This window comes from Pithys albifrons, chromosome 5 (genome assembly GCF_047495875.1).
Source record: "Pithys albifrons albifrons isolate INPA30051 chromosome 5, PitAlb_v1, whole genome shotgun sequence".
Classification (NCBI taxonomy): domain Eukaryota; kingdom Metazoa; phylum Chordata; class Aves; order Passeriformes; family Thamnophilidae; genus Pithys; species Pithys albifrons.
The window spans coordinates 4557296-4582513 of NC_092462.1; the positions used below are offsets into that span (position 1 = coordinate 4557296).

The 25218-nt window shown below is 41.9% G+C and overlaps 1 protein-coding gene across 8 annotated transcripts in view; it reads left to right on the forward strand.

Annotated features, from left to right (window-relative positions):
• The first annotated feature begins 661 nt into the window (after positions 1–661).
• The window catches only part of BLTP1 (bridge-like lipid transfer protein family member 1), a 99168-nt gene continuing 74611 nt past the window's right edge, over positions 662–25218 (forward strand). For all 8 annotated transcript variants that reach the window (XM_071555511.1, XM_071555512.1, XM_071555514.1 and 5 more), the window contains exons 1-12: positions 662–750; positions 7845–7974; positions 10858–10974; positions 12363–12441; positions 13070–13134; positions 17176–17362; positions 18390–18471; positions 19088–19281; positions 21610–21689; positions 22212–22362; positions 23965–24121; positions 24876–24954. In XM_071555511.1, the coding sequence (XP_071411612.1) occupies positions 7878–7974; positions 10858–10974; positions 12363–12441; positions 13070–13134; positions 17176–17362; positions 18390–18471; positions 19088–19281; positions 21610–21689; positions 22212–22362; positions 23965–24121; positions 24876–24954 (1288 nt within the window). In that variant the 5' untranslated portion in view covers positions 662–750; positions 7845–7877. The remainder of the gene's footprint in view (positions 751–7844; positions 7975–10857; positions 10975–12362; positions 12442–13069; positions 13135–17175; positions 17363–18389; positions 18472–19087; positions 19282–21609; positions 21690–22211; positions 22363–23964; positions 24122–24875; positions 24955–25218) is intronic.

Genomic DNA, 25218 nt, shown 5'->3' on the forward strand with positions numbered 1-25218 from the left:
AGGGGAGGGCAGGGCAGGGGAGGGCAAGGGAGGGGATGGGAGGGCAGGGGAGGGGAGGGCAGGGGAGGGGAGGCGAGGGGAGGGGAGGGCAGGGCAGGGCAGGGGAGGGCAGGGCAGGGGAGGGGAGGGCAGAGCAGCGGCGCTCTGTGCATCTCCCGGCGCACCGCTCCGAGCAGCCGCGGAGAGCCACCGAGGGGCCCGTAAACCGGGATACAATTTACGCCGGCCCCGCACGTACCGGGGGCGGCCACCCCCGCGGTCCCGGGCGCGCCGCGCCAGCCGTGCCCGCGCCTGCCGTGGCCGTGGGGGCTACGCCGGCCGTGCCCGCGCCAGCTGTGCCAGCCGTGCCCGCGCCTGTCGTGCCCTCGCCAGCTGTGCCCGCCGTGCCCGCGCCCGCCGTGCCCGCGCCCGCCGTGCCCGCGCCCGCCGTGCCCGCGCCCGCCGTGCCCGCGCCCGCCGTGCCCGCGCCTGCGCGCGTCGCCGACGGGGCGGGAGCGGCTCCCCGCGCACAAACACACACACACACAGAGGCCGAGCGCCGCCTCCCGCTATTGGCCGAGCAGCCCCCTCCGTCCCGCCCTCTCGGGGGGCGGACGGCCACGCCATTGGCCGGCCGGGAGGGCGGCGCGCCGCGGTTGGCTGCGGTGGCGGCGTGGGCGGGGCCGCGCTGGTCCGTGCGGTGCGGGAGGGCCCCGCCGCCGCCGCCGCCGGTTCCGGGTGCGCGGGGGAGCAGCCGCCGAGGGCGATGGCGTAAGTGCGGGGCGGGGGACACACCGCGGCCGGGCTGCGCTCCCTGCCCGCCCGCAGCGGCCCCGCGTCCAGGAGCGGCCCCGCCGCGCCGCCCGGGCCTGCCCGCCGCGGGGAGCACGCAGCCGCCCCCGCGCCGGGAGGAGCCGCCGGGGCCGCTCCCCGTGGGGCCTGGGGCCGCGGGAGACGTGCCGGGCTCGGCGGGACCCCCTCGGCGGGGCAGGGTGCGAGCCCGCGGGGCGGCAGCTCCGGCCTGCGGGGGAGTTTCCCGGTGCGGGTCCCGGTGCGGTCGCCGCCCGTGCCCGCGGCCCCGGGAGGGTGTAACACACCGTGCAGGGTGTTACACGAGGTGCACCTGCTTTTTGGGGTGTCTGAAGCTGCAGTGGTGTAATACGTAATGGTGTAATGATAACGTGCTTGCACTTTGTGCTGTCAATAAAAACCCTGATGTACTCTATCAATATAACATTTATAATATATGACAGAACCCTGATACGGTGGAGGTGCCTCTTGCAGATTAGAAGTAGCCAATATCCCATCACAACCTATGCCTGGATTGGTTTCCCCATGTTAAGACACAGCAGCCTTTATGCAACTTTGTGACCACTTCCAGAGTTGGTATTTTGCTGCAACATATTTTCAGGTTTCACATTGAAAGGGCCACAGTTGTTGCCCTTTGAGTTCTGTTGTTGTGTCATTTAATCCATTAATTCTGCTTTTCTGGCTTTTTTTTAAAATATGTTATTGTGGCTGTGCAGGCGTTTTGTTTCTACTTTTTATGTGTAGTGACCAGATAAACAACTGGGCCAGAAATGTTGGCAACTGAGAAGAAACACTGGAATGTGTGAGGGAGTATTCCTCTTGTTTGTAAAAGTGTGTCAGTAGGTTATTCAAACAGTCGTTGATAAAACCAGTATTGTGGGGTGGATGTTGGGGGATGTTTGCTTAGGATCGTGGCCTGAACTTTCATCATTTGACAGTGTTCAGGAGTAGATGTTGCTGGTGGTGGATTGTCTGGGATTGGTTTGGTGAAGGTTTGGACATGCTCAGGCAGAGTCTCATCCTTGTGTGTGGCATGTTGGGGTCGCTCACCCTCTTGGCTGTGCTGTTAGAAAACTGTGGCAGGTGAGATGTGCACAGCTGCTCTGTGGTAATTGCCCCTTTGCATGACTTTATCCTGTGGTAAATGGGTGAGGGTTTAGTGCTCTTAGCAGTGTGCAGAATTATCCTGTGTTTGCTGTGAAATGTGAGACCTTCTCCTGGTAACTCCTTATCTCCTTAAATAACTGATTATAGCACTTGTTGCAGTGCCAAAACCTTAGTGCTGACTTCAGGCTGGGATGGACACTGATAAAGATCTATACATGGTTCCCTTAAGGATGATGGTATATGTGGCCACAAGAGTGATGTTTAGGTTGATTTATGGCAGGCTTTCCATTTCCCCAAATTGTGGTAATGTGTCAGAGGAGAAATTTAGAGGAAGTAAACTTCTGGAAATAGAGGCATTGTCTTAATGTTGAGACCAGCCCCAAAAAGGACTATTTTACTTTTTTTCTGTGAGTAGAGGAATGTGCATCAGGGAAGTTCTGAATTATTTCTGCTGTTGTGTCTTTATGTTCTGTCACTTGTGGGTTGTTTTTTTTGGTTTTGTCCTTTTTCCCTCTGCAGCATCAAAACCTGGCAATGTAAGCAGGGAATGAACTCTCTCCCCTGAGCAAGTCTGGGAGGTGGAGTCAAACAATATATTTTTGGGGTTTGGATGATTTTTCACTTGATTTTGAATTTTAAAGTTCAATTAGGCACTCCTAGGCTCACAGTGGAGTGATGCAGGGAGTGCTGTTGGTTGCCATGGCAGGAGTTTGGTTTTGATTCCTTCTGTATGAAAACTCATGTCCTGTACTACTAAAAAGAGATAAATAGAAGACATCACTTGTGCCCTGAAGTTCGGCCTCATCAGCTGGGCTACTGTGAGAACGGCTTTTATCTTACATCTTACAGTTGCTTTGGATATACTTTCATTTTAGTTTAATTAATTTTGAAGCAAAGGTGTTATTTACCAAGCCACTGTAGTGCAAATTTAGTTTAACTCGGACTGAACAGGCACCAGGTGTGACTCTGCTGGGCTCTGTTTCCAGCTCAGCTGTTTCCGCTGGAGGTTGTAGCAAGACTTCATTAGTGTAATTAAAGCACTAGTTGAGTTTGTTTACACTTTGCCACTAGTGGGACTTCAGCACCAGCAGACAGGGAGGAAAATAGGCCTGAATATTAGTTTTTTTCTTTAAAAAAAACACAACACCACATCGGGTATGATGGCAATGCAGTGGTCACGTGGCAGAATTGCTGTGCGGGTGCTGTCACTTCATTTGGGTTTGTGTACGTGTGTTTTGAGAAAAGCTTTCCTTTTCTTCCTTCCTCTTTGCCTTACTTGTTGATTAAAGAGTAGCTGAGCTTCCTAAGCGGTGCTGGGATGGGTTTGAAGCCTTCAGGGCTGTGTGGAGTGTTTTGGGAAAGGCGCCAAGGTTGGCAGCTTTTTGTTTTGTGCAGTGTGCCCGATGTGTGTCTGGGTGTTGACAGGGTGAGGATACCCTTAGAGGAGAGTTCAGTCCAGCTGTGTCTATCCTTGAGAGGCTCCTTTATAACACCACTTAAGTATGTAAAGCTTTGATTTCATGGCAGCTGTTACTGGAGACCCTTTGAAAGACAGTGATGGGAGTGGGTAAAATACAAAAATGCCTCTTCTTTCCTTTTCTCCAAGGAACTCCTTTGGGTACGGCTTCTTTATGGGGATGTGAAGCATCCAGGCCTATTATCTATCTTCATTTTTTTATACATTTGCCTCCTTTTGTTTAATGTGTCATTTTGGTGTCGTTGTGATTCCACGAACTTGTAACTGTTGTGAAAATTTGGACTTGGGTATCCTCAGAAGGGTATTTCACGTCTAATAACAACACTTAACATACATTCAGTAAGCACTTGTTTTGTGGTAAGGTCAGAGAAATGTCTGATAAATTAAACTCCCACCATAATTCTAAATGATAAAGTGGGAATGGTCAGTGTCCCTTATGTCCCTACCTGCTTCATAACCATATAAAAGTATTTCTTCTCATTATCAAATGCTCTTTTTTCCTCCACCTTTGGACACCCATTTTATTCAGCTGTCTCTATGGGGTGTGCCAGGAAAAAGGTGTTAAACAGACATTCCTTTTTCTTGCTCCTTTTCTTACACAGCTCCAGTCTCACATTATCCTAATGCTCCCAGGCACTGAGTAAAACATTCGGTGCCTTTGCCCTGAGCTGCAGGTACAGGAGAGACCTTTTCCAGGTGGGATATTTGTCCCTGGGCTGCAGCTGTCTCTGCCAAGTGACTGCACTCTGGTGACCCAGAGCCTGCTGACTGAGCTGCTGGTTTCTTTACTGCCAGCTCCTGCATATATTCATGCCCTCTGTAAATTGTTAATGACTCAGTTCAAGCACAGGTTTGTTCTCAGTGTTGTGTTAATTTGCCAGGCTGAGGTTAAAACTAGTTTGCCTGTTTGATGTGATTGCAATGGGTTTATAAAGCTTTGGAGCAGCTGCATGTGAGTGTTTGGCTTTTTAGGGATGGGATGCTTGTAGTGAAAACTGGATTGAGTGTATAACAGTGGAAGGAGGCTGGAAATGAAGTGCATCCCCAGTGGATTGTAACTTTCCTTGCATCTTTTTGGTACTGTGGAGAATGGATTAATGTGTGACACGAGTAATTAAAATGTTTCTGCTATAAAGGCAGAGCCTGGCTGACCTGGAGGTGCAACTCTACAGCAATACTGAACCCTCACATCTTCAGTCCAGTCCACTGTCTGCTTTGAGCTTGCTGAGGCTCTGGACATGCACAGCCTGAAAAGCAGGCCCCAAGTATTTCAGTCTGAACATCAAAAATAAAGGATTTGGCTTCTATCTTCTCCTTGCTTCACATATTCCACTGCAGAATGATGACTGCATGATGCCCTGAGGGACTGCTGTGAAGATAAATAGGAGTATGAGGATTCTGTCACCTCAGTGCCATGGAATCTTCCTATTCTCCTGTCCCCTTCCCAGGAGAAAACTAATACATGTGTTTATTAATGTGGTATGTGGTAAATGAGAGCCATGAATGACATGCTAAATACTGCTTAAAAATAAGGCAGAGGAAAGGCAAATCCACACACTTGTCATGGTTTCGGACTGTGTTTCAACCTGGTAATTGAGCTCTTCATCACAAAACAGCAGAGACCTTGGGAAAAGATTATAAATAAAGGCAGGGATGTAAATGAGAGGTTCTGGGTTTCTCTTCCTCTTTGTTGCATTTTCTTTTGTGTGCTAGCAGGGTTGGTAAGACTCACTTTCACACCCAGACTTGGCTCTCATCCTTCAAAGAGCAGTTTGCAAAGTGTACTGTTACTTCAGGAGAATACAGCAGTAGGATGAAAGAAAATGAGGGGCTCAGCAACCTCTTGGGTCAGTGTTCCTGGAGGGTGCAACAGTTCCCGTTTGCTCGGATTGCAAAGATTGCACACAGGAATAAATGTAGCAGAGTGAGGGAGGTGAGAGGTGTGCAGGGTTTAAACATGGTTACAGCATAGAGAGCCTGGGAGATGGATGCTGGAAAGCGCAGGACTGTCCACAGAAAGAAATGCTGGTTCCTCAAAGCAGCAAATACCTGTCCTGATAAGGCTACATCTCTTCCTCTTAACCATCCTGGTGATCCAGATCCTGCTGCTCCATCCTTCGGGCCATATAAATGCACATGATAAACAGTGTGTACTCCTGAAGTCTCTGCTTGCTCCCCTTTCTATTACACCAATTCATATGGCCAAGATTATTCATAATCTAGGTGGGTTAAACCCCTGCTTCCTCTGAGATGCACATTGAGAGGTCACATCTGGTGCAGGTCTTGACACTGCCTGTTTTGGGGTGGTTACACTTTCATTGCCAACATCTTCCTCCTCAGGTGACTTGATCAGGGGCAAAGACTACCAAACCAAAAACCAGTGGGGTGGGGTGTTACAGGCTCAGCTGGGAAGCTCTAATATGCTGTTTTGACACATGGTGACTGATGGGAGATCCTGAGTTTGTTTGCATGCAAAAAGCAAATTATTCCAGAGGAAAAATTCAAAGGCTGTCCTGTTTGGGGTTATGGATAGTGATCACCAAACCTGATGGACACTGGAGTTGGACCAAGGGTTGGACTTGATGATCTCGGAGGTCTTTTCCAACCCAATCGATTTGATGTTTCTGTGATTCTATGTCTTTAAATAGCTAAATATCAGAATCCAGTACTCGCAGCCTCTGAATTGTCTTGCCACAATCTCATTTAGAGCATCATGGTTTTCACTGTCCTGTCTCAGTATCATGGAAGGTTGAGTGATAATTTCTTTGGAAAAAGCTGCAGGTTTCTTCCTTGAGGACCTAAATAGTAGTGGTGTTTGAGGCAGCAGATGGGCACTCCTTACCTATTGGCAGCACTTCCACAGTGGTCTTGTTCACAACAGTGAGCCTGTTGTCTGTTGGTAAGACAGGGAGGAAACAGGTTGTTCCTTCCTTTCTGCTGGAAGTGTTGGTTTGGGTTTCTCCCGTTACCCTGTCTGTGATTCACAGGTTAAAGGCTCCCAGAGCCTGCCTACAGGGGCATCATCTGCTTCAGAACACCAGCTGACATGTGGCTTTTTTATTAAGGCACTGTGGATGTCTTAAAGCAAATCACAGTGCCATTATGTGGTTTAATTTGCTGGTGTAACATCCCTTCTAAAACAGCAGCTTCTTCTTGGATGTCTGTGTGTGTGTGTGTATGTGATACTTATTATTCCTTTTTGTTCGTAGCTTCTTTATCATCACTGCTGGAAAGGGTTGGTTGGGGTTTTTTTGTTGTTGTTTCTTTGCTTCTGTTTACTGCTTTAATTTTCTTTTCTCCCCATTTTGCTCCTACTTAAAGAAGAGGTAATTAACAAATTGTTAGCACTTTCTTGGGACTCTACTCATATTTTAGTTCAAAACACAGGCTCTTGGTTTGAGGTACAGCAAAAGAAATAAGTGCATCAAAGGCAGGGTTTTTTAACTTCTACATTTTGTTTTCCAATAATGAGAGTATTGTATGGATATTACAATAAAAACTGGATGAATTGTTACTTTTATTGCTAACATTTCCAAATACTGACTATCCCAAAGCTGTTATGCTGCTAATGTTACTTAGTTTTATGTTTCAGAGCCCTTGATGGAGCAGCAGAGGCTTGATAAAGAAAGGGAGTAAAGTCTGCTCATATTCTTTGAGGCTTGAGTGCTGACAGGAAGATGGGCTGCCAGGAGCTGGAAGGTGTTAAAAAGCCATGACAAAAAAGAAAAAGCAGAATTAATGCTTTTCTTCCTGTAAGAAAGCTTGACAAGGGAGGAGAATTCCAGTGAAACTAATGCAAGGAAAATACTGCTGTGTAATTAGAGATGTTGTGGAGTTGAGCAACACCCTGTTAATCACATTTAATTAATATAACCCAGTTGCAAGGTGATTAATGGGTGGTTTGAGTAAGTGTAAAATCAGGAGGACTGGTTTTCTGCCCTCTATGACACAGGCACATGTAGTCACTTTTTATGACATGATGCAAATCCATGTGAAAGCAGAAGAGTTGATGAACACAGTGGACTAGAAGGTTAAGGGAATTTTCCATAGTTCCTGAAAGCGTCTGCTTTGGCCTTTCCTTAGCAGGGGTTTAGTCTCTTATTACCTTTTTGCATGTTAAAAGGCTTAATGGAGACTCATTTTCACTTGTCTGTGCAGTTACCTTTTGCCATTCTGCTGTAGCACAGCAGTTTTGTACATGTATTTGCTTTTCTGTGCAGTCCAGGACATCCAAGCTACTAAATCTGGGGAGCATATCCTGGCATTCTGTTGTTCTGTGATTTGTTTTGGGGAGGCTTGTGCCTGGAAACTGCTCCAGCAGAGGTGAATGGAAGTATTTCTGGAACTCTGGAGCTGAAGAAGAGGCAGCTGAGAATCATCAAGATGCTATTAAAGGAATAAAATAAGTTAATTCATAGTTCTGTACTGGGCTTATTACTCATTTTGGTTTTGTGTTTTTTTTCTCTTTTAGTTCTATAAGTGCTGGTGCAAAAACAGTGTAGCAATGGATCAAAGAAAAAATGATAGTTTTGTCCCAAGTATCACACAATTGGAAGACTTCCTGACAGAACATGACTCCAACGTGGTTTGGCTGTTAGTAGGTAAGGTTCATCTGTTCTGTCCTGGCTGAATTTCTTCTTTCAAACCATAACAAGGGATTAGCATGACAGGCAGATACAGTAACCTCATTATAGCAGTATGTCCATGCCTGCCATTTAATGTGGTATAGTTTGAAAAGTGATCTCAAAGCTATTGTGTTTAATGACACAACTTCTGCACTAAATTGTGTGCCACAATAAGCCTTTGAGCCAAACTGTTGTGTAATCCATTTGCAAACATGCCTGATTTAGGTGGGCTAATTTTCTTATAACATTAGTGCTTATTGCCCTATATTTGTGTAGGTACTTTTATTTTTTGAATCTATTCAGGTGGATGAAGGACAGCAAAATAAGTATTAAGTTGTTTTTGTGCCCAGGTGAGAGTACTAGAGGTGAGCAATAAATTCAGACTTTTCCAAAGGTAGATAATTCCTGCTTTTTAGCCTTGACTCTTGGACCTGACTTGAAGGGCAGCACAGGAAAAATGACTTCAGTTTTCACTTCTGTCAACTTAAAACAGTCTGTTGGCTGTTGACTTACTGGAATTATTTTTCAATAGGCCAAGCTGAATGAAAAGAACATAGACAAAGTAGAAGAAGGTGCTTTCTAAATACTACTCCTTTCACTTTTAATATGTTGGCATGGAAGGTTTGTACTCAACATAAAATTCTCAGTGTAATCAAGGTGAAGATAAGGGAAGTCACTGATAGTAGCTCATGGTAAAAAGTGGCACAGATGAACAAATCTGAAATATTTGTCTCCAGAAGCTTTGACTTGGCTCCTGTTATTATGAGGTTTGGATAGAAATCTATAAAGTGATGTTTATTAACTGACCCAGTTTCAACCAGCCATTCCTCCTTTGCTTTTATCTGCATCCTGTTGTAAGAGAACATAAAAAGACATCAGCAGTTTCTTCTCCTGAATGCTGGAACAGCTATTGATTCCAGTAAAAGCAGTGATGAATTCCAGAAATGAACATGTCCCTCAAAGAGCTGCTGTTCAATCCTAGAATAATTTCTAAAATTCACATGCAGTAAAACTTTCCAAGTGTGATTTCCTAAACATGGTTCCAGTGAAGAGGCTTTAAAAATCAAGAATATAACCATGAAATGAAGAGAGTTTGTGGGGTTTGTCACTTGAGACCCTGAGAGTAGCTCAGTTGGTTAAAACTTGGTTGTAATAATGCGAAGGTGATGGGTTCAATCCCCTGTGTGGGCCATTGACTTAAGAGTTGGACTTGATGATCCTTGTGGGTCCCTTCCAACTCAGAATAGTCTGTGATTCTGTGAGACTGAATTTGGTGAGGGAGAAGCAAAGGCAGAGATGAGCCTGCTGGTAAAAGCAGAGCATCAGGACTGCAGTGCCTGGGAACTGCACTAGTTGCCTGGTTTTTCTCATTATATGTCCCCTTTAAAGGGCACCTTGTTGGCCTCTGGTGGTGTGTAGTTGAACTTTAATCTCAGATTAAGCTTTCCTGTTGGGATGGACCCTCTGAGTGTGAGTCATTGCACCTTTCCCTGCGCTCATGGAGGAACTGCAGTGAGTTCCTGCTCTGAGAGGGAGGGAGGCAAACACTGCCCTTGGAATGTGCCTTCCCTAAGAGCCAGGAGCACCTTCTTTTCTGGGATGTAGCCTTAACCCTCCCTGCTTTGTTCCTGTGTAATCACTCACACAGATTAGGTTTGTTTGACATGTCAAGCAATTTAACTGCCCGAGGGTGTGAGCTGCTTGAATTTTGGTCACACAGGACCCATTTGCCAGTAAGGAAAAGACAAAAGTCATGCAAGGCTTTCTCTTCTCCCTTCTCCTCCTCATTGAGCACAGGCATTGGTATGGAGCAGTGGAGTATGCCACTGCAAAAATTAAAAGGACAGGTTGGTTTTGTAAGTTTACTTGGTGTTTTGTTTTTTTTAATAATCATCTGAACTCTCTGCAGGGTGAAGGCATCGTGCCCATATGCTTTTCTGTGCTCTGTATTTCCCTTAAAAGCCACATAAATCTGAGTTTTTCAGCATGAAGGATACACACAAATGAAAAATTTCTATGACCAAGTTCAGGTTTTTTTCCTACTCTGCTTTGGAATGGTAATTATCAGTAAAGTGAATTAGAACTAGTCCATTCCCTGACAGTGCCACTCCTTTTGGGTTTGTCCTTCTGGAAGCTTTAAGAACCCTTGTAGTTAGAAATAGGTTACTAGCTCTTAATCAACTAAAGTAAAAATGACTTTGGGGATTAGCAGACCTAATTTTTTTTTAAACATTTTTCTCATTGGCTTGCTATTTCCTTTTTTTCCCTATCAAATTCCATGCTAGAACTGTTGACAGATTTCTGCTTACCCAAGGACTGGCATGTTTGTCTCAGGATGCAGCAGCTTAGGAAACAGTTTCAGATGTGATAATATTGTTTCCTGTTGTAAGATATGAAAGACCACAAATTTAAGTTACAGTTCACAGTTTGGAGAGGAGCAGAGAAGGAATGTGGTATGATTTTGTGGTGTTGGAGTTTTTTTAAGGTGTTTTGAAATAAATGACCACATGGGATAATGCATGTTACAATTAAATCTATAAAATTTAACTTCTTAGATGAGAAGTGATGTAATGAAATTTGTGGTATGTAATGAAATCTGCAGGTCCTCTGGGAGAAGGATTTTTTGTATACTGGGCAATGGAAGAATGAAGAATCTCTCTTTTTCTGGACTCCCAGTTTCCTGTTTTTCCCCCTCCCATCCCTTCTCACCCTTCTCACACCCTTAGTGTCCCATCAGTCTCAAATTTTTTGGTGAGATTAGGAAGAACACTGTTATGCCCGGTAGTCTTAGTAGGTAAGGTTTTTATCTGGGACAGCATACTTTAAAAAATGCCTTAATTAATTGTAATCTTTCAACAGCAACAATATTGTCCTGTGGATGGATTATCTACCTAACTTATTATAATTCCCGGAACATTGGGCTCATTCTAACGCTGGTTCTTAACAGATTGTATAAACATGGCTACATCCACATTGGTAAGTTATGATTAATGCAGTGCCACTGTTTACATTACCACTGCAATGCACTGTTTATTGCTTTTTATTATACCTCAATTTGCTCAAAACTTGAAGGAAAAATGAGTGTTCCTTTGTTGTAGTAGTTTGACAATGCTCGGTGTGGAGCGGGCTCGGAGGGGCCTGGAGTTCCTGTTCCAGCACTGCCCTTGCTTTCTAAATAAGCTGTGAGAACAACTCATGGTGTTAATCCATGCTGGGACTGTGATATGTGGAATTGATACCTGTTAGAACATTTGCATCAAAATCCATTAACTTTTTATTAAAGTATTTCAAACATTTTTGAATAAAACAGGTCAGTGCAAATCACTTGGGCACTCACCCACATTACAAAAATACCTGGTGCTGAGTCACAGAGGGCTGTAGCCCACAACCTCACTCCAATCACACTTCTAATTTTCTTTCATTTACTCCTCTGCCTTCCTCTGTCTGCCTCACAGAACAGCAATGACTTTACCTCTGGACTTTATCTGCAAGTATTGGTCATAAATGTAGTGAAAACTTCAAAAAATCCCACCCACACCTGCCTGCCAAAGACACCCCTGCAATTCCTTGGCTTGTGTCCTCAGCAATCCAAGAGCTGAATTCCAAGCCATCTTCAATCCAGCTTTTTGAGGAGCAATATAGATGAAATGCTTATTGGCTGCTGCACTTGATCTATAGGCTTTTATTAAAATTTCTCTCTGAAATTGCCATTAGGTAAAGACAGCTGATACAGCTGGCCAGAGATGTGGTATTCTTTATAAACTTAATCAGTAAGGGGAACATAACATTAATTAAATCCCGTGATTTACAGCTTGGTTTCAGTCAATTAATGTTGATTTTTAATTTTTTTTTAAAATCTTGGTTTACTTAACTTTCTGTGAGTGAGGTGAAAGCCTTAGGAAAAATATGGGCTATTGCATTACCTGCTGGTCCTTTCATGCTTATTAATCCTTCCTGCTGTAAACACACTTTCTCATAATAATTGGATGGAAATCCTTATAGTCATTTAAAATTTAAAAGATTAGTCTCTCAGGAATCTTTATTTCTCTGATTACAGTCTTGCACACAATGGCTTGAAACTATAAATGCTGAAAATAGATGTTCTGACTGTTCCACAAGCTTTGCCAGGCACCTGAATGGGTGACTGATGTGTCCCAGGGGCCTGGTTGTGTTCCTGGCAAGTGCCAAACCCACCATCTTTTAGTTGTGCACTTTTTGCCCTGAATCTCTGAGCTCCCTTCAAAGGAAAAACTCAAAATACCCAGTTAAATCATTTCAGATGTTGAATACTGTATTCTTCCTGTTCAGATTATGAAGCATCACCAACTTCAGGGTAATGTCTGATCAATTTTTTTCCACCTTAGGCTCCTTTTCGTTCTCTGTGCTCTCTGGAAAGGTCATGGTGCGTGAAATCTATTTCATCACAGAAGACATGTCCATCAGGTACAGATTTCCAAGGCAGTCCCTCTTCTAAATGAGGATTTTGAATACAGTCAATGCATACATATAAATAACACATAACAAAATACAGCCTTACAAATGAGCAGTGTATTTATAAATATTAAACTACCTCTTTTGATTATGGTATTTAACACTCCTAGATACTTGCTACTCATTTGCTGCTTTGTCATTATCATTTACAAGAGTATACTGGGTAAGATTGTAATTCTCCTTAATATTTGCAAAAGAAAACACTCTGGTTATGAAATGGCACTATTTTTTCATTAATATTTCTGACTCCCTCGTGCTTCTGCTCTTAAGTCTGGAAGATTCATGTTGGCCAAGTAGTTTGCATTGATTTTACTGGAATTCAGAATGATTTGTTTCATGACCTTGTAATTTTGATTCTTACTGTCAGCTTTGGAAAGCCTTGGGAAGACAATGGAGTTTTATACAAGTTTCAGCTAATGCAGTAACTGTATAATATTGTGCTGTGTGCTTTATGCTCTAATATTGCTTACACACTTAATATTACTTGTACACTCCTGCAGCTCTCTGCATAAAGCAACATGTCCTGCAGGTTGGTTTATCTTTCTCTTAACTTCTGCTGTATCTCCTTTATCTGCTTTAGAATTCAAGATGGATTTATCATATTTCGCTGGTGGAAGATGTACAACCCTAAGCAGAAACAGCATGGTAGGTTTCCCTCAAAGATTTCAAAGGTCACATTTACAGGTAGCCTACAGAAAAATGCTTCCTTTACTCGTTCACGTGTGTAATTGATTTGTTAATTTGTTAATATGTACCTGAAGCACTTTGAACCATCAGAAGGTGTGGGGTTTTCCCCAGCTGCAGACTAGAACACCACGATGAAATAATTACAGAATTCATTATCAGGGACATGAATTGAACCCTTCTGAAGACAAACCATTAATCTTAACAGTAGCCTTCATTACCTGTAGTCCAAGCATAATTGCCTCTCTGTTGAAGTTTGTGATGAATAGAGACATGTTCTGGAAGTGGATTTACTCTCTGAATTTTAGTGTTGTGCTTTAGCAAAAGTGTTCTTTACTATTTGATAAGACCATGTCTTGATGACATCTGTGGGGGTAGAAGTGTGAAAAATTGATTTACTTTTCTTCCTTATCTCTGCCTGAAGAAGGATGATTAACACCAGATGCAAGAGATTAATTGTATCTGCAGAAAACACTGAGGAAGCATGAGCAGCCTAGGGATGTGTGCTTCATCATTTATGGGATTAGAATCTTGTTGAATGACTCTCAGGTCCTGCCTCTCTTGACTTCTGAAGCCATCACAGCTCCATTGCTAATTCAACAAGGTCCAGAACTGGCAGCTGTGTATGGCTGAGGACAGTAGTTGAGAGAGTCATTGAACTTTACAGAGCTTTTTTTTTTTTTTTTGCTATCTTGCCTTTGGAAGTGGCTTGTGATGGTGTGAAGCCTCTTAGCCTTGTCAGCAAGCTGGTACAGCTGGTGCTGTGGCAGTGCCAACTCAACAGTGCTGCATGGAGAGTTAGTCAGGTGAATGTGAGACACCACTCCTGCAGGGATATAAATTAAGGATTGCTGCTCACTCCTGTTTATTGAGGCACTACTAACCCTCTGAGTATCAACATGAGCCACCAGTGTGCCCAGGTGGCCAAGAAGGCCAGTGGGATCCTGTCCTGTATCGGAAATAGCATGGCCAGCAGGCCCAGGGCAGTGACCCTTCCCCTGTACTCTGCATTGGTGAGGCCACACCTTGAGTGTTGTGTTCAGTTCTGGGCCCCTCAGTTCAGGAAAGAGATTGAGGGGCTGGAGCGGATCCAGAGAAGAGCAACGAGGCTGGTGAAGGAACTGGAGCACAAGTCCTGTGGGGAGAGGCTGAGGGAGCTGGGGGGTGTTCAGTCTGGAGAAGAGGAGGCTCAGAGGTGACCTCATCACTGTCTAGAACTACCTGAAGGGAAGTTCTGGCCAGGTGGGGGTTGGTCTCTTCTCCCAGGCACTCAGCAATAGGACAAGGGAGCATGGGCTCAAGCTCTGCCAGGGGAAATTGAAGTTGGAGATCAGAAAAAAATTCTTTCCAGAGAGTAATCAGGCATTGGAATGGCCTGCCCAGAGAGGGGGTGGATTCCCCATCCCTGGAGGTTTTTAAACTGAGATTGGCCGTGGCACTGAGTGCCATGATCTGGTAAAGGGACTGGAGTTGGCCCAAGGGTTGGACTTGATGATCTCAGAGGTCTTTTCCAACCCAGTCAATTCTGTGATTCTATGATAGGGCACAATTCAAGTTCTTTATACCATAAACAAAAGGAATTCAAGGAGTAGAACCTAGTATTAGACTTAATTAGATTTTCCCAACCACAGGCTGTTGTTCTACAGGTTTTCACAGAATTGTCTTCATCTGCTAGTTAAAACAGATTTCTCTGGTGGCTCACACAATGAAAAAATGAATTGAATTTAATGCAGTGAAGATGGTTGTATCTGTCATCTGTGGCAGCTTTTTGGCTTGGCAATATTGCAGGGCCTTAAGGTTTTCTGATGGTATTTAAGACCACGTAATTAGTGGACAAATAATCCAAGTAACCAAGGAAGTCAGAGGTGTACAGATCTGACAGCAAAGGAACGTGGCTAAAATACCCCTCAGTGTTAAGTTAAACCATACTGGGATTGTAGAGCAGCTTTTGTACATACTTGAGAAATGGAAGTGGTTTAGGAACAAAAGCTGGAGGATCATATTGTGAATAGAGCATACCCAGATGTCTTGGCTCAGATGCCAGAGCACATTATCAATTTTCACATTGTAAAATCCTGTAGTGTAGTTCATGTTTTAAAGGGGAAATACTGTGTTGAGAAGGAATTGCTCTACTTTTTCTTGTGAGGAGTGGCTTTTTTTGTGTTCCCCTCAGGTTTTATTTAGTGGGTACATTTATGTGGAGTTGTTTGGATACACATGATACAAATATTTGAGGAAGTAATAAGTAAATAATGCACCTTGATTAAACTCTGTAGGTGGCAAATTTCATACCCTTACATACATTAGTCACCTTGATTCCAACAAATGTTGATAAAACTTTGCTGTCAATCTGGTAGTTGCTTGTAAATAACCTACATATATCCTTCTCTGAGTCATTCAATAATATGACATTTTGATTTACTTGGCTCTTTTTCCTTGCCCTTTTTCTTTCCAAAAGTGTTTTAGGCAACCAAATTGATGTGTGGAGGTCAAATCTTGGTTTTGTTATTAGGAAAAAGAGATACTTGTCTCTTTAAATGCCCTTTAAAGAAATGAATTTTACATATGATTTCATTTTGTTAATGAAGTCTAATGCTTGTCTCCAGGAATTGAAAAATTACATTTATTTGTGTTTTTGATGATGGTTAAATCTCCCTGGGGAGCAGCTGTGTATCCCAGTCCTTGTCCATGTCATTATTTGCCTGTATTTTATTGATGCAAGTCACCATTGGGAACAAATGCATTTGGTGGTGCTTTGATGCAAACAGGAAGGAACTGAAACTGCCTCATTAACTTTTCTCTGTCTCCTGTTCAAGAAAACTGGGCTGTCAGTGCTTTCTGGAGACTTATTTTACTTTTTTTTTTTTAATAATGATTTGGATATTTCTGGTACTTTAAGTGTGAGGGGTAAAAGGTGGGTTGCTTTTGTTGGGACAGTGTGTATAGATGTGTAATTTTGGGGGACAGCTGAGTTTGGTAGCAAAGAGGGTGGAGTTAATCAAGCAGGTGTCTAAACTTTGGCTCTTGGGCAACTGCTTTTCTTCTCTTGACCCTGGTCATGACAGCAGCAGTGTTTGCTCTGGCTGTTTGATTTACAGTGTCTTTGGGAAATGCTGCCTTCAGTTTGTACCCCCTGAGCTACAGATTGCTGTAATAACCACTGATGCTTCAGTTTCCTAAAGTCTGTTTGACTCAGAAAGACCAGCTGAGGTTTTTGGAGCAGCTCAGGTCTCTTGAGTGAATGTGTAATGGGCACTCTTTCAACTGGGTAATTAGGGGGAAATGGTGCGAGCGTTTCCCTCACATTAACTCCATAATTAGGTCATACTATCTGAGGCAGAACTATGTCAAAGGATGTCACAACCAGCTCTGGACATGAGCAGCAGATGCCAAACTAGGTTTGAAATATCCGAGAGTCAAGCTGATATTACAGTTAGAATTTTAAATTTGTGCAAGTGTGGACTGACTGTGCAAAATGAGTATGATCTTGTTGGTTCTGCGTCTGAGTATTTTCTGCTTCTCTGGAAAAGAAAGATTTTTCCCAGTTCAGGCATGCTGTACCAGAGAGCTTGGCTTAAAAACCATTGGAGTTTTGAGATGGAATTGGTCTCAACTATTGATATCTGTGCTAAAAAAGAGGTTTGCACTGGAGCTTCTGTGCTCTGCATCAAGAGGGATTTTTATTTGTTTGTTTTGATAAACTTTTTTACCATTTTGTCCGGCTCTAGCCTGCATTTATTTTTGGATTGTGACCTAAGGGTGAAATGCCTTTCAGGTTTCAACTTTCATATCCAAGTGTATTTATTTGCCAGCTTTTACTGATTTGCTTGGAATGGTGTGATTATTTTGTGGAGTTTTTTTACTGCTTTTTAATGTGTGCTTCAGCAGCTTGTTCAGTACTGTGTGGATTGTTTTTGCAAAATGGGCATATGTGAGAAACTGTAAATATTCCAAGGGAATGTTGAAATAGAATGAGAAACCCTTTTCCTACTGTTTGTTTAGATCCAAAGGCAGAAACACGACTGTATATTATGGTGAATGACTTTGAATTTCACGTGTACAACCGTTCTGAGCTTTATGGACAACTTCAAGAACTATTTGGCTTGGATCCCACAATAATTCCAGCAAAGAAAGATGATGAAAGAGCACAAGTAAATGGGAGGCAGAGAACACATACCAATCTTGAAAGGTAAATTATTATTCATTTTGCTGTTTTGTTGGTGCTTTGTTCTGCAAAGTGCTGAACTAATTGGGCAATGTTTTGTTCAAGGAGTGCTCTGGAGGCCAAATGATCGAAGCACAGCTGAGAGAAATTGCATTGACAAGGCTCACAATCCAAATCTTTTTCATTTCCTTTTAAAAAACACAACAAAACAAACCAAACACTCTTGTTTAATGATCAGAGACAGGTTGAAAAATTTATTTGTGATAGAGTGTGGAAAAGGGTGTGTGTGTTGAAGAGGGTTATGCTGGCAGAATAATGGTGGTGTTGCTCAGCAAAGTAACAGCTGCTCAAGACACTGAATGGGGAAAATGTGAGGATCTCTGTGTTATTGTGGATAGCTACACAAACTTCCTGCTGTTAATTCCTCTTTTTGGGGTACCCCAGAAAACATGGTGTGGGTATCTAAGGAGTTTTTCTACATGGCTTATGTGTAATGGAGTCAGATATTCAATGAGAAGCCTCTTTTGGGGCAGAATCACTGCAGACTGATTTATTGTCAGGAGCAGAGAAGATCTAATGAGACTTGGGTCCTTCCACTGCTGCTGGCCAGTTACTAAATGACAGTGGGCAGCTGCAGGAAGCTGTGGCAGTCCTCAGTTTGAGTAAGGACTGAGCCTCTGACTGATCTCTTTGTGGTTCCACCATAAGCTGAGAGGCACAGGACAGATTTTCTACCTTTGAGGAGGATGTGTCTTGGGAAATCAAAACTCCTGTGCCTCAACAGAAGTATTTAGAACAGACCACGTTCCCCTGAGGAAGATTCATTGAACTATTGCTCTGAGTTGCACATGGCAGCTTGTTTTCCTCCTGTGTCAGCACCCAAGGCCCAGTTCCATGTGCTCCCTGCTGCTCTTCTTGGGAGGAGCTGCTAAGGAGTCTGCTGGGGAAGGAATGTTCCCCAAGATCCATGCGCTGAAGACTCCTTGAATAGTTGGGTTAGTTCTTCTGCAAAAAAGACAAAATAATAATCCCCCTTTTTTTGTTTCTTTAGTGTTAAAGTGAAAACAGAATCTCACGACCCTTCTTCTTCATGGAGATCACTTATTCCAGTCATTAAAGTCAATGTGAGCACGGTAAGTGACAAGATTCCTGGTAGTGAAAATATTTAGCAGTAGATGCTTAAAAATTAGGCTTGCCATTCATTTTTCTTATACATTCTATTTGAGATTGTTGCTCCCCTTCATGCTTTAAACAAGTTTTAAAATTACACCACCAGCACTCCCGTGGCAGTCTCAAATCCTGCTGGTGCTGGTGGAAACATGGTTATGTTCTCAGTTTTGGGAAGTACTGGTGTCTTAGACTTGTAATGATTTCAAGAATATCACCAAGTAATTAAGTTAGTGAATGTTCTGTGAAGTGTAGTGGATTGGGGTTTTGGCAGGAGTTTAGAATTGGTTTTTCCCTCTCTTCCTGTTTGTTTTAAGAGGGATATTTGGACACTTTCCTTAAAAGTTGATATTGCCTTTCAAAAACCCCAAGAAAACTCTTACTGAGTTGCTAGGAGGGAATACTGGGAGTTTAATGTACAAGGCAGCATTTTTAGATACGCACAGATTATGGTCAGGATTTTTGTCCATGGTCTTTATTTCCATACAGCTGGTTAAACTTCATTGTTATAGGTGAATATATACATGTATTTATATAAAAGAACAGTGTATAACAAGTATTTGGGTTGGCTCTTTGCTCTAGGGGCGCTTGGCATTTGGGAATCATTATCAGCCACAAACACTTTGCATTAACTTTGACGATGCCTTTTTGACCTACACCACAAAACCACCTTCGAGCCACCTCGATCAGTTCATGCACATTGTGAAAGGGAAACTGGAAAATGTTCGAGTCATGCTGGTTCCCAGTCCCAGATATGTTGGTCTGCAAAATGATGAGTAAGTTTGGGGTATTTTTGTATCCCTGTTATTTTAATATTTATTTTTGTGAAAAGAAGAAGAGAGTGTCGGTTGCCTTTCAGCTTATTTTACTTAGTGTGTTCAGACAGTTGGCTTTTTTACCACTCTCAAGGTTTTAAATGTTGAATTTTGGAAGCAATTTTAGTTATGGTGAAAAATACTGGTTTTCTATCTCATTCTAGGTTTTTATTTATGTGCATGGGTTTGCTCTGTTAATAAACATAGAATAGTTTGGGTTGGAAAGGATATTTAAAGGTCATTTAGTTCAACCCCTCTGCAATGAGTAGGGGCATCTTCAACTAGATGGGGTTGCTCAGAGCCCCCTCTAGCCTGGCCTTGAATGTTTCCAGGGATGTGGCATCCTGCATTCCACTTGTACTTTCCTTCTTTCAGGAACTAGAGCTTTTCACAGGCTTTGCCAGCACTGTGTTTCTAGTTGTGTGTTAAATGCAAGGTGTAAGGTGTTGACTTTGGTAAAGTTGATTCATGTATGATTTGGAAAATACCAAAAAAAATGGGCAAAAGGTGCATAATACTTGGTGGAGTGGCAATCATGTTATCTGCTGAGGGCAGGTGCTGATCCTTCTGCCTCTGTGTATTCTACACTAGTGGGGTTGTGCATCCCTAACAAGCTGCAGCAAGTCAAACACAAGCAAGAGGGCTTGCATGAAGTAATAAAACAAACTGTACGTCAGTTGGCTGTTCCTTAATTGGATTTTTATCAGCCAAATACTGCTGTCTATAATATGCCTTTGTGCATTTTCCAAAGGACACTTTGTGGATGTAACAGAATCTTGCTCTGCCAACATGACGACAAAGGAAATTTCTCCAACTAATACGGAAACCAAACAAGATTAAAACAAAATAGGATTATGATGCTCCAACTATTAGCTTTTTCTCTTGCTTCCTCTAAGTATTTTCTTTTACAATCCCTGCAGCTCCTGATGGCTGAAGGATGCACAAAACATGTTCTGATTTACTGGGTAGATGGAACAAATTACCCAATTCACTAGAAATGGACAATGTTTGACTCTTTATAGCCTGCCCTCTTAAACTTCTTTAGTTTAAAATTTAAGCTGGATGTTTTAACTTTGGGAAATTCCTGCAGGCATTGCAGTTATAACAAACAGCTGAGTGACTTGGTGAAGTTTGTAAGAGACTGGCTAATCAATACAAACATTGAAACCTCATCTTGAAAACTGTCATATTGTATTACAAACACCCAGCTCAACACCTCCATCACTCCTAGCTAATAAATCCTCCAAAATCCAAGGAAAAAGAACATTGTGCTAAGAAAAGCAGCTCTAAGTGTGGAGAGCTCCAACTAAGCCAGCAGGCTCAAGGTGGAAGTTTGGGATAGATAATAGGAAATACTTGAAAAAGATGATGGTAATCTCATTATCGCTCATTGCCATTACCTGGTTGGTGTTAAAGTGTTTTGTTGCTCTCAAAGCAAAATTGATTTCAAGGTTGCTGCTTGGTTGCTTTTCAAGAAGTCCTGGCAGCACATGGTCTCTGACCCTGCTGCCTTCCATGTTTTCCAAGCTTTCTTGCCTTTGGAATGAGCTGTGGCAAAATGAGCACTGTGCTGGCAGGTCACACGCCTGTTCTGTGTGTTTGTCATTGGAATTGGCTTTTTTTGTTTGAGCAGTCACAACTTAGGAAAGTGGCTGAGAAGCTGCAAAAACATCTGCTGCAGTAAAACCAGAATTTTCACATTTTAATAGTATTACTGTTACAGAAGATATTAATATGTAAGTTAACATATGGTAGCCCTGAGAAAGGGATTGTAACATACCAATAGAAGGGTCTTTTATCTATTAGTTTTATCACTTAGATCCTTTTATATTGAGGGAAGTGTTACTGAGGCAGAAGAGCTTTTTTTCTTCTTTTTTATTAACTAATGCTCTAATTACTGAATGTCTTGTCCCTTTGGTTTAGAGTGCTATTTTAGTAAGAAAACAATTAGCAGGTGAAAGAACAATATAGGACAAGGAGAAAGGAACTCTTGACAGAAAGAAACAAAGAAAGTAAAACTTGGGTAGTTACTTGTGGTTTATAATATGTGAGAAATGTCTTTGTGGAGAGGAACCTGGTATCTTCATGCTTAAAATAACTCAACTTTAAATTATTTGATGTAATAATTATAATAATAATAATAGCAATATAATGAACAAGTATTTTTTGGCAAATCATTATGCAAATCCACTATGCTTAATATGTTGCATTTAAAATTAACTTGAATTCATAAAGCTTAATCTGAGCAGGTGGATTTTTAACCTTTATCTTTGCCCTCTTTCCTTACAGACCCCCGAGGCTGATGGGTGAAGGTTTTGTGGTGATGCAGTCCAATGATGTTGACATCTATTACTATATGGATGAACCAGGTACCTTCTGTTAAATACAAACATAACATTTTAGGGGAATTTTGAAGGCTATTTGTTTATTTATCTGGCCAGATTTGCTAGACAATTTCTTCTCTGAATAACTTGTTGAATGTTTACTATTACCTCTTGGTCTGCTGTAGTGAGTTTTCCTTTGCTTGCTTTGTCTGCAGAAATTATTTTTAACTTGATCTTTGGGTTTGTAAGTAGGATTTGGAACTAAATGTGGATGTGTGAAAGCCTGTAGTGGTAAAAAACATTCTTAAGAGATAAAACTGTTGTGTGCATCACTGACATTGATGAACAGTGTTTGAGAAAATCCCGATTTTTGGTCCTATTTGGTCCTGTTTCTTGGCCTTCCACTGGGAGTCTGCACTGAATTATGTCTTGGTAGTTCCACACTACAGCTCTCTCAAATAAAACTGCTATTAGGACACTTTAATTGTCTTGTGCTTGGCAAATGTTTGTCATGCTAATTTGAAGCAGCTTCCTTTAATAATCTGTTTATTTTATTATGTAATACAGGTCTTGTCCCAGAGGAGACAGAGGAGAGTAATGATGGGGAAGCCAGCAATGAAGACAGCAAATTACAGGACCTGCCACCGTGTTGGGGCCTGGACATTGTGTGTGGGAAAGGAACAGACTTCAACTATGGACCTTGGGCTGATAGGCAGAGGTATTACCATGATTTACAGCTTCAGTTTTAATCCTTAATAACTAATATTATGGAGGAAACATTCTAAAATTTCCATTGTGGGATTGTTCAGTCTCCTAATTTCAGGGGGTTAGGGCAGACTGGACAGTGTGGAAGGGCAGTCCAGTCAGAGATTTAGGATTAGTAAATTCCTTGTTGTTCATCTTGTTGGTCTTCCTAAGTTAAGATCACTCCTTGAATTTTTGTTATTAAATTAATACATTGTGTTGCCATTTTTTGTGAATCAAATAGTTTTATCATTTTAAGTGTTACATACATAAGGGTTTAACTTTTTAGTTGGTGATCTTTAGATTTATCCACCTCCTGTGAGCTCATGGATGGGAATACACTGCATATGGATGAGGAAATTGTATAGGAATAAAAATCTCTAGAAAAATGATGAAGGGGGGATAATTTATCCCTGCTTAGGATAATCAATTCCTTGGTGTGATCTGCAAAGTATTTATTATCTAGTTATTTCAGTGACAAAATATTAGGCCTGGACTCTACTACTCTTGTTTCGCACATGAGTATTTGTGGTGAGTGAGGACAGCAGGATTGTTGAGAGAGTAAAGGACTATTAAGTAAAAGTGACATCAGCAGTGCTTTCCCTCTTTCCCCCTATTAATTACAGGCTGAGGCTTCTCCTTGGCCTTCACTAATTCTCCTGTGAAACTGTTATGATTAACTGTCCCATAGGAGTGTGAGGATGGCAGACCAAAGAGTAGTCATTAGAGATAGATATACATAGATATATATAGCATTAGAGAATTTAAGAGAAAATGTCAACTTTTTACTAGAAACACGAGGTCACTGAATCATTAATGATACTTTCAGTACTCCAAGGAAAGCCTGTCCTATAAAGGCAGGTTTTTTATGATTGCCAGAAGGCAGTTTGGTGCCTGTGCAAGGTGTGTAGAGTTCATAGATCTACACTGGGAACACTTTTGTGTTGTGTCATGCATAGAATATGGAATTTTGGAAACTTCTAAGCTGTTAAAATGATCAGGTGCCTTGTGCAGGAAACTATTACCCACTTCTAAAGATTTAATTCCAGGCCTGTGTAAGCTTTGCTGTGCCTTTCCTGTCATGTATTTGCATGTTCACCTCTAAGTCTGTAGAAATGGGATCTTCATTCTCAGATCCTCAGGTTTTGTATTTCATTTATTTCTGGGCATTACATCAATTATTTCTGCACAAACTGAAGCATAAATAGATTACTTCCTGCTAGGTCTTTGTAGCAGATTTGTAACCCAAAGATTGGAAATAGGAAGCAAAACATGCCTTTTTTGCCTTCTGAATTAAAATATTTCTGTTCTAAACCATTTATGGCTTTTGTCCAAAAGTAACTTCTTGTCATTGAAACTTTTGGAAATTTCAGTCATGAGCTGGAAGGTTCCCAGGATGAAGATTTTAAACAAACATTCTCTCTTTTCACATCCATTGGTTTTCTAAAGACTCAGCTGAAAGGAAAATCATTAAACAAACCAAATAAATGCATAAATATACATATATATTCTTCTGTGAATAAAAACCAACTCATTTTGTTTAGTTTGGTTTTCATTTCTTCTTCTTCCCCACTAGGGATTGCTTGTGGAAGTTTTTCTTCCCACCAGACTACCAAGTGATGAAAGTTTCAGAAATTGCTCAGCCTGGGAAACCAAGACAGATCCTTGCTTTTGAACTGCGGATGAATATTATTGCAGATGCCACCATTGATTTGCTTTTTACCAAAAACAGGGTAAATAACTAAAGCTTGTCAAGAAATTAACTTGTCTGCTGTGGTTGCACTGTGCTTTTGGGTTGTGCATAGTTTTACTTGTTTCAGGTGTTAAGAGCTGGGTGGTTTTTGTCTTAGTCTTCCATAATTATAAGCAAACCCATCAAAGAGAGATATTTTCTGAGAGACATTAATTTGTTGGCTTATTTAAAGTTTCTTTTAAGCCCTCAAGTTACATCTTAAACTGTGCTGTGTCCTGCAGTCTTGGGAATTCATGGTGTGGACATTTCCTGTTATGATGAAGCTCCCCATGAGAAAAAGATAATTTCTTCTGATGTTGAATGAATATCTAATAGTACTGGAGAGATGATATTGTGTGTGTAGGGGGTTGGACTTTTCTTTTCCCTGCTGCTACTCTCCTAAATGAGAAATAGCACAACTTCATTGTACACTTATTTTGTTCTTTTTGAGGGGACTGAAAGGCTTAGAAATGCAGTGTTAGAGGTATATATTGATCTGCCCTCCCAGGCCTTGGATCAGAGTATCCTGTACTGTTTCTGTTGTCAGACCTCAGCATTCGTTAAGCCTAAAACTGGTGTTATTCGGTGTCAGTGCACACAGGTAGTTCATTAGGAATTTTTTTAAGGCAGAAAAGACTTGATGAATCATGAGGTGCCTTAATCCAGGTGTGGATAGTGACAGCCAGAGGTATGAAGTACACTGGTTGATGCAGCAAGCCTAGAAATAGTGTTTGTTTTCCTTTCTTGCCATGCAGGAAACTAATGCTGTACATGTAAATGTTGGCGCAGGATCATATTTGGAAATAAATATTCCCATGACAGTAGGTGAAAATGGTGAGTTAAGGCTAAGCCTCTTTTTGTTCCTAATATTTTTCCTGTTATCTTCATTCCTGTGTGTGTCAATGTCCTGTAGTGTTCTTCCTGTGGGGCTTAGAGATGGATATTCTTATGGAAATGAACCATAATATTTCCTTGCACAGTTCACTGCAGGATACTAAGACGTGTATCCATCAGGATACTTCTTGTTTGTCAGTGGGCTGCTGAAATCACTGAAAAATGTTGAAATACTTTGTAACTCTTGTGTTTGAGTGACTGATT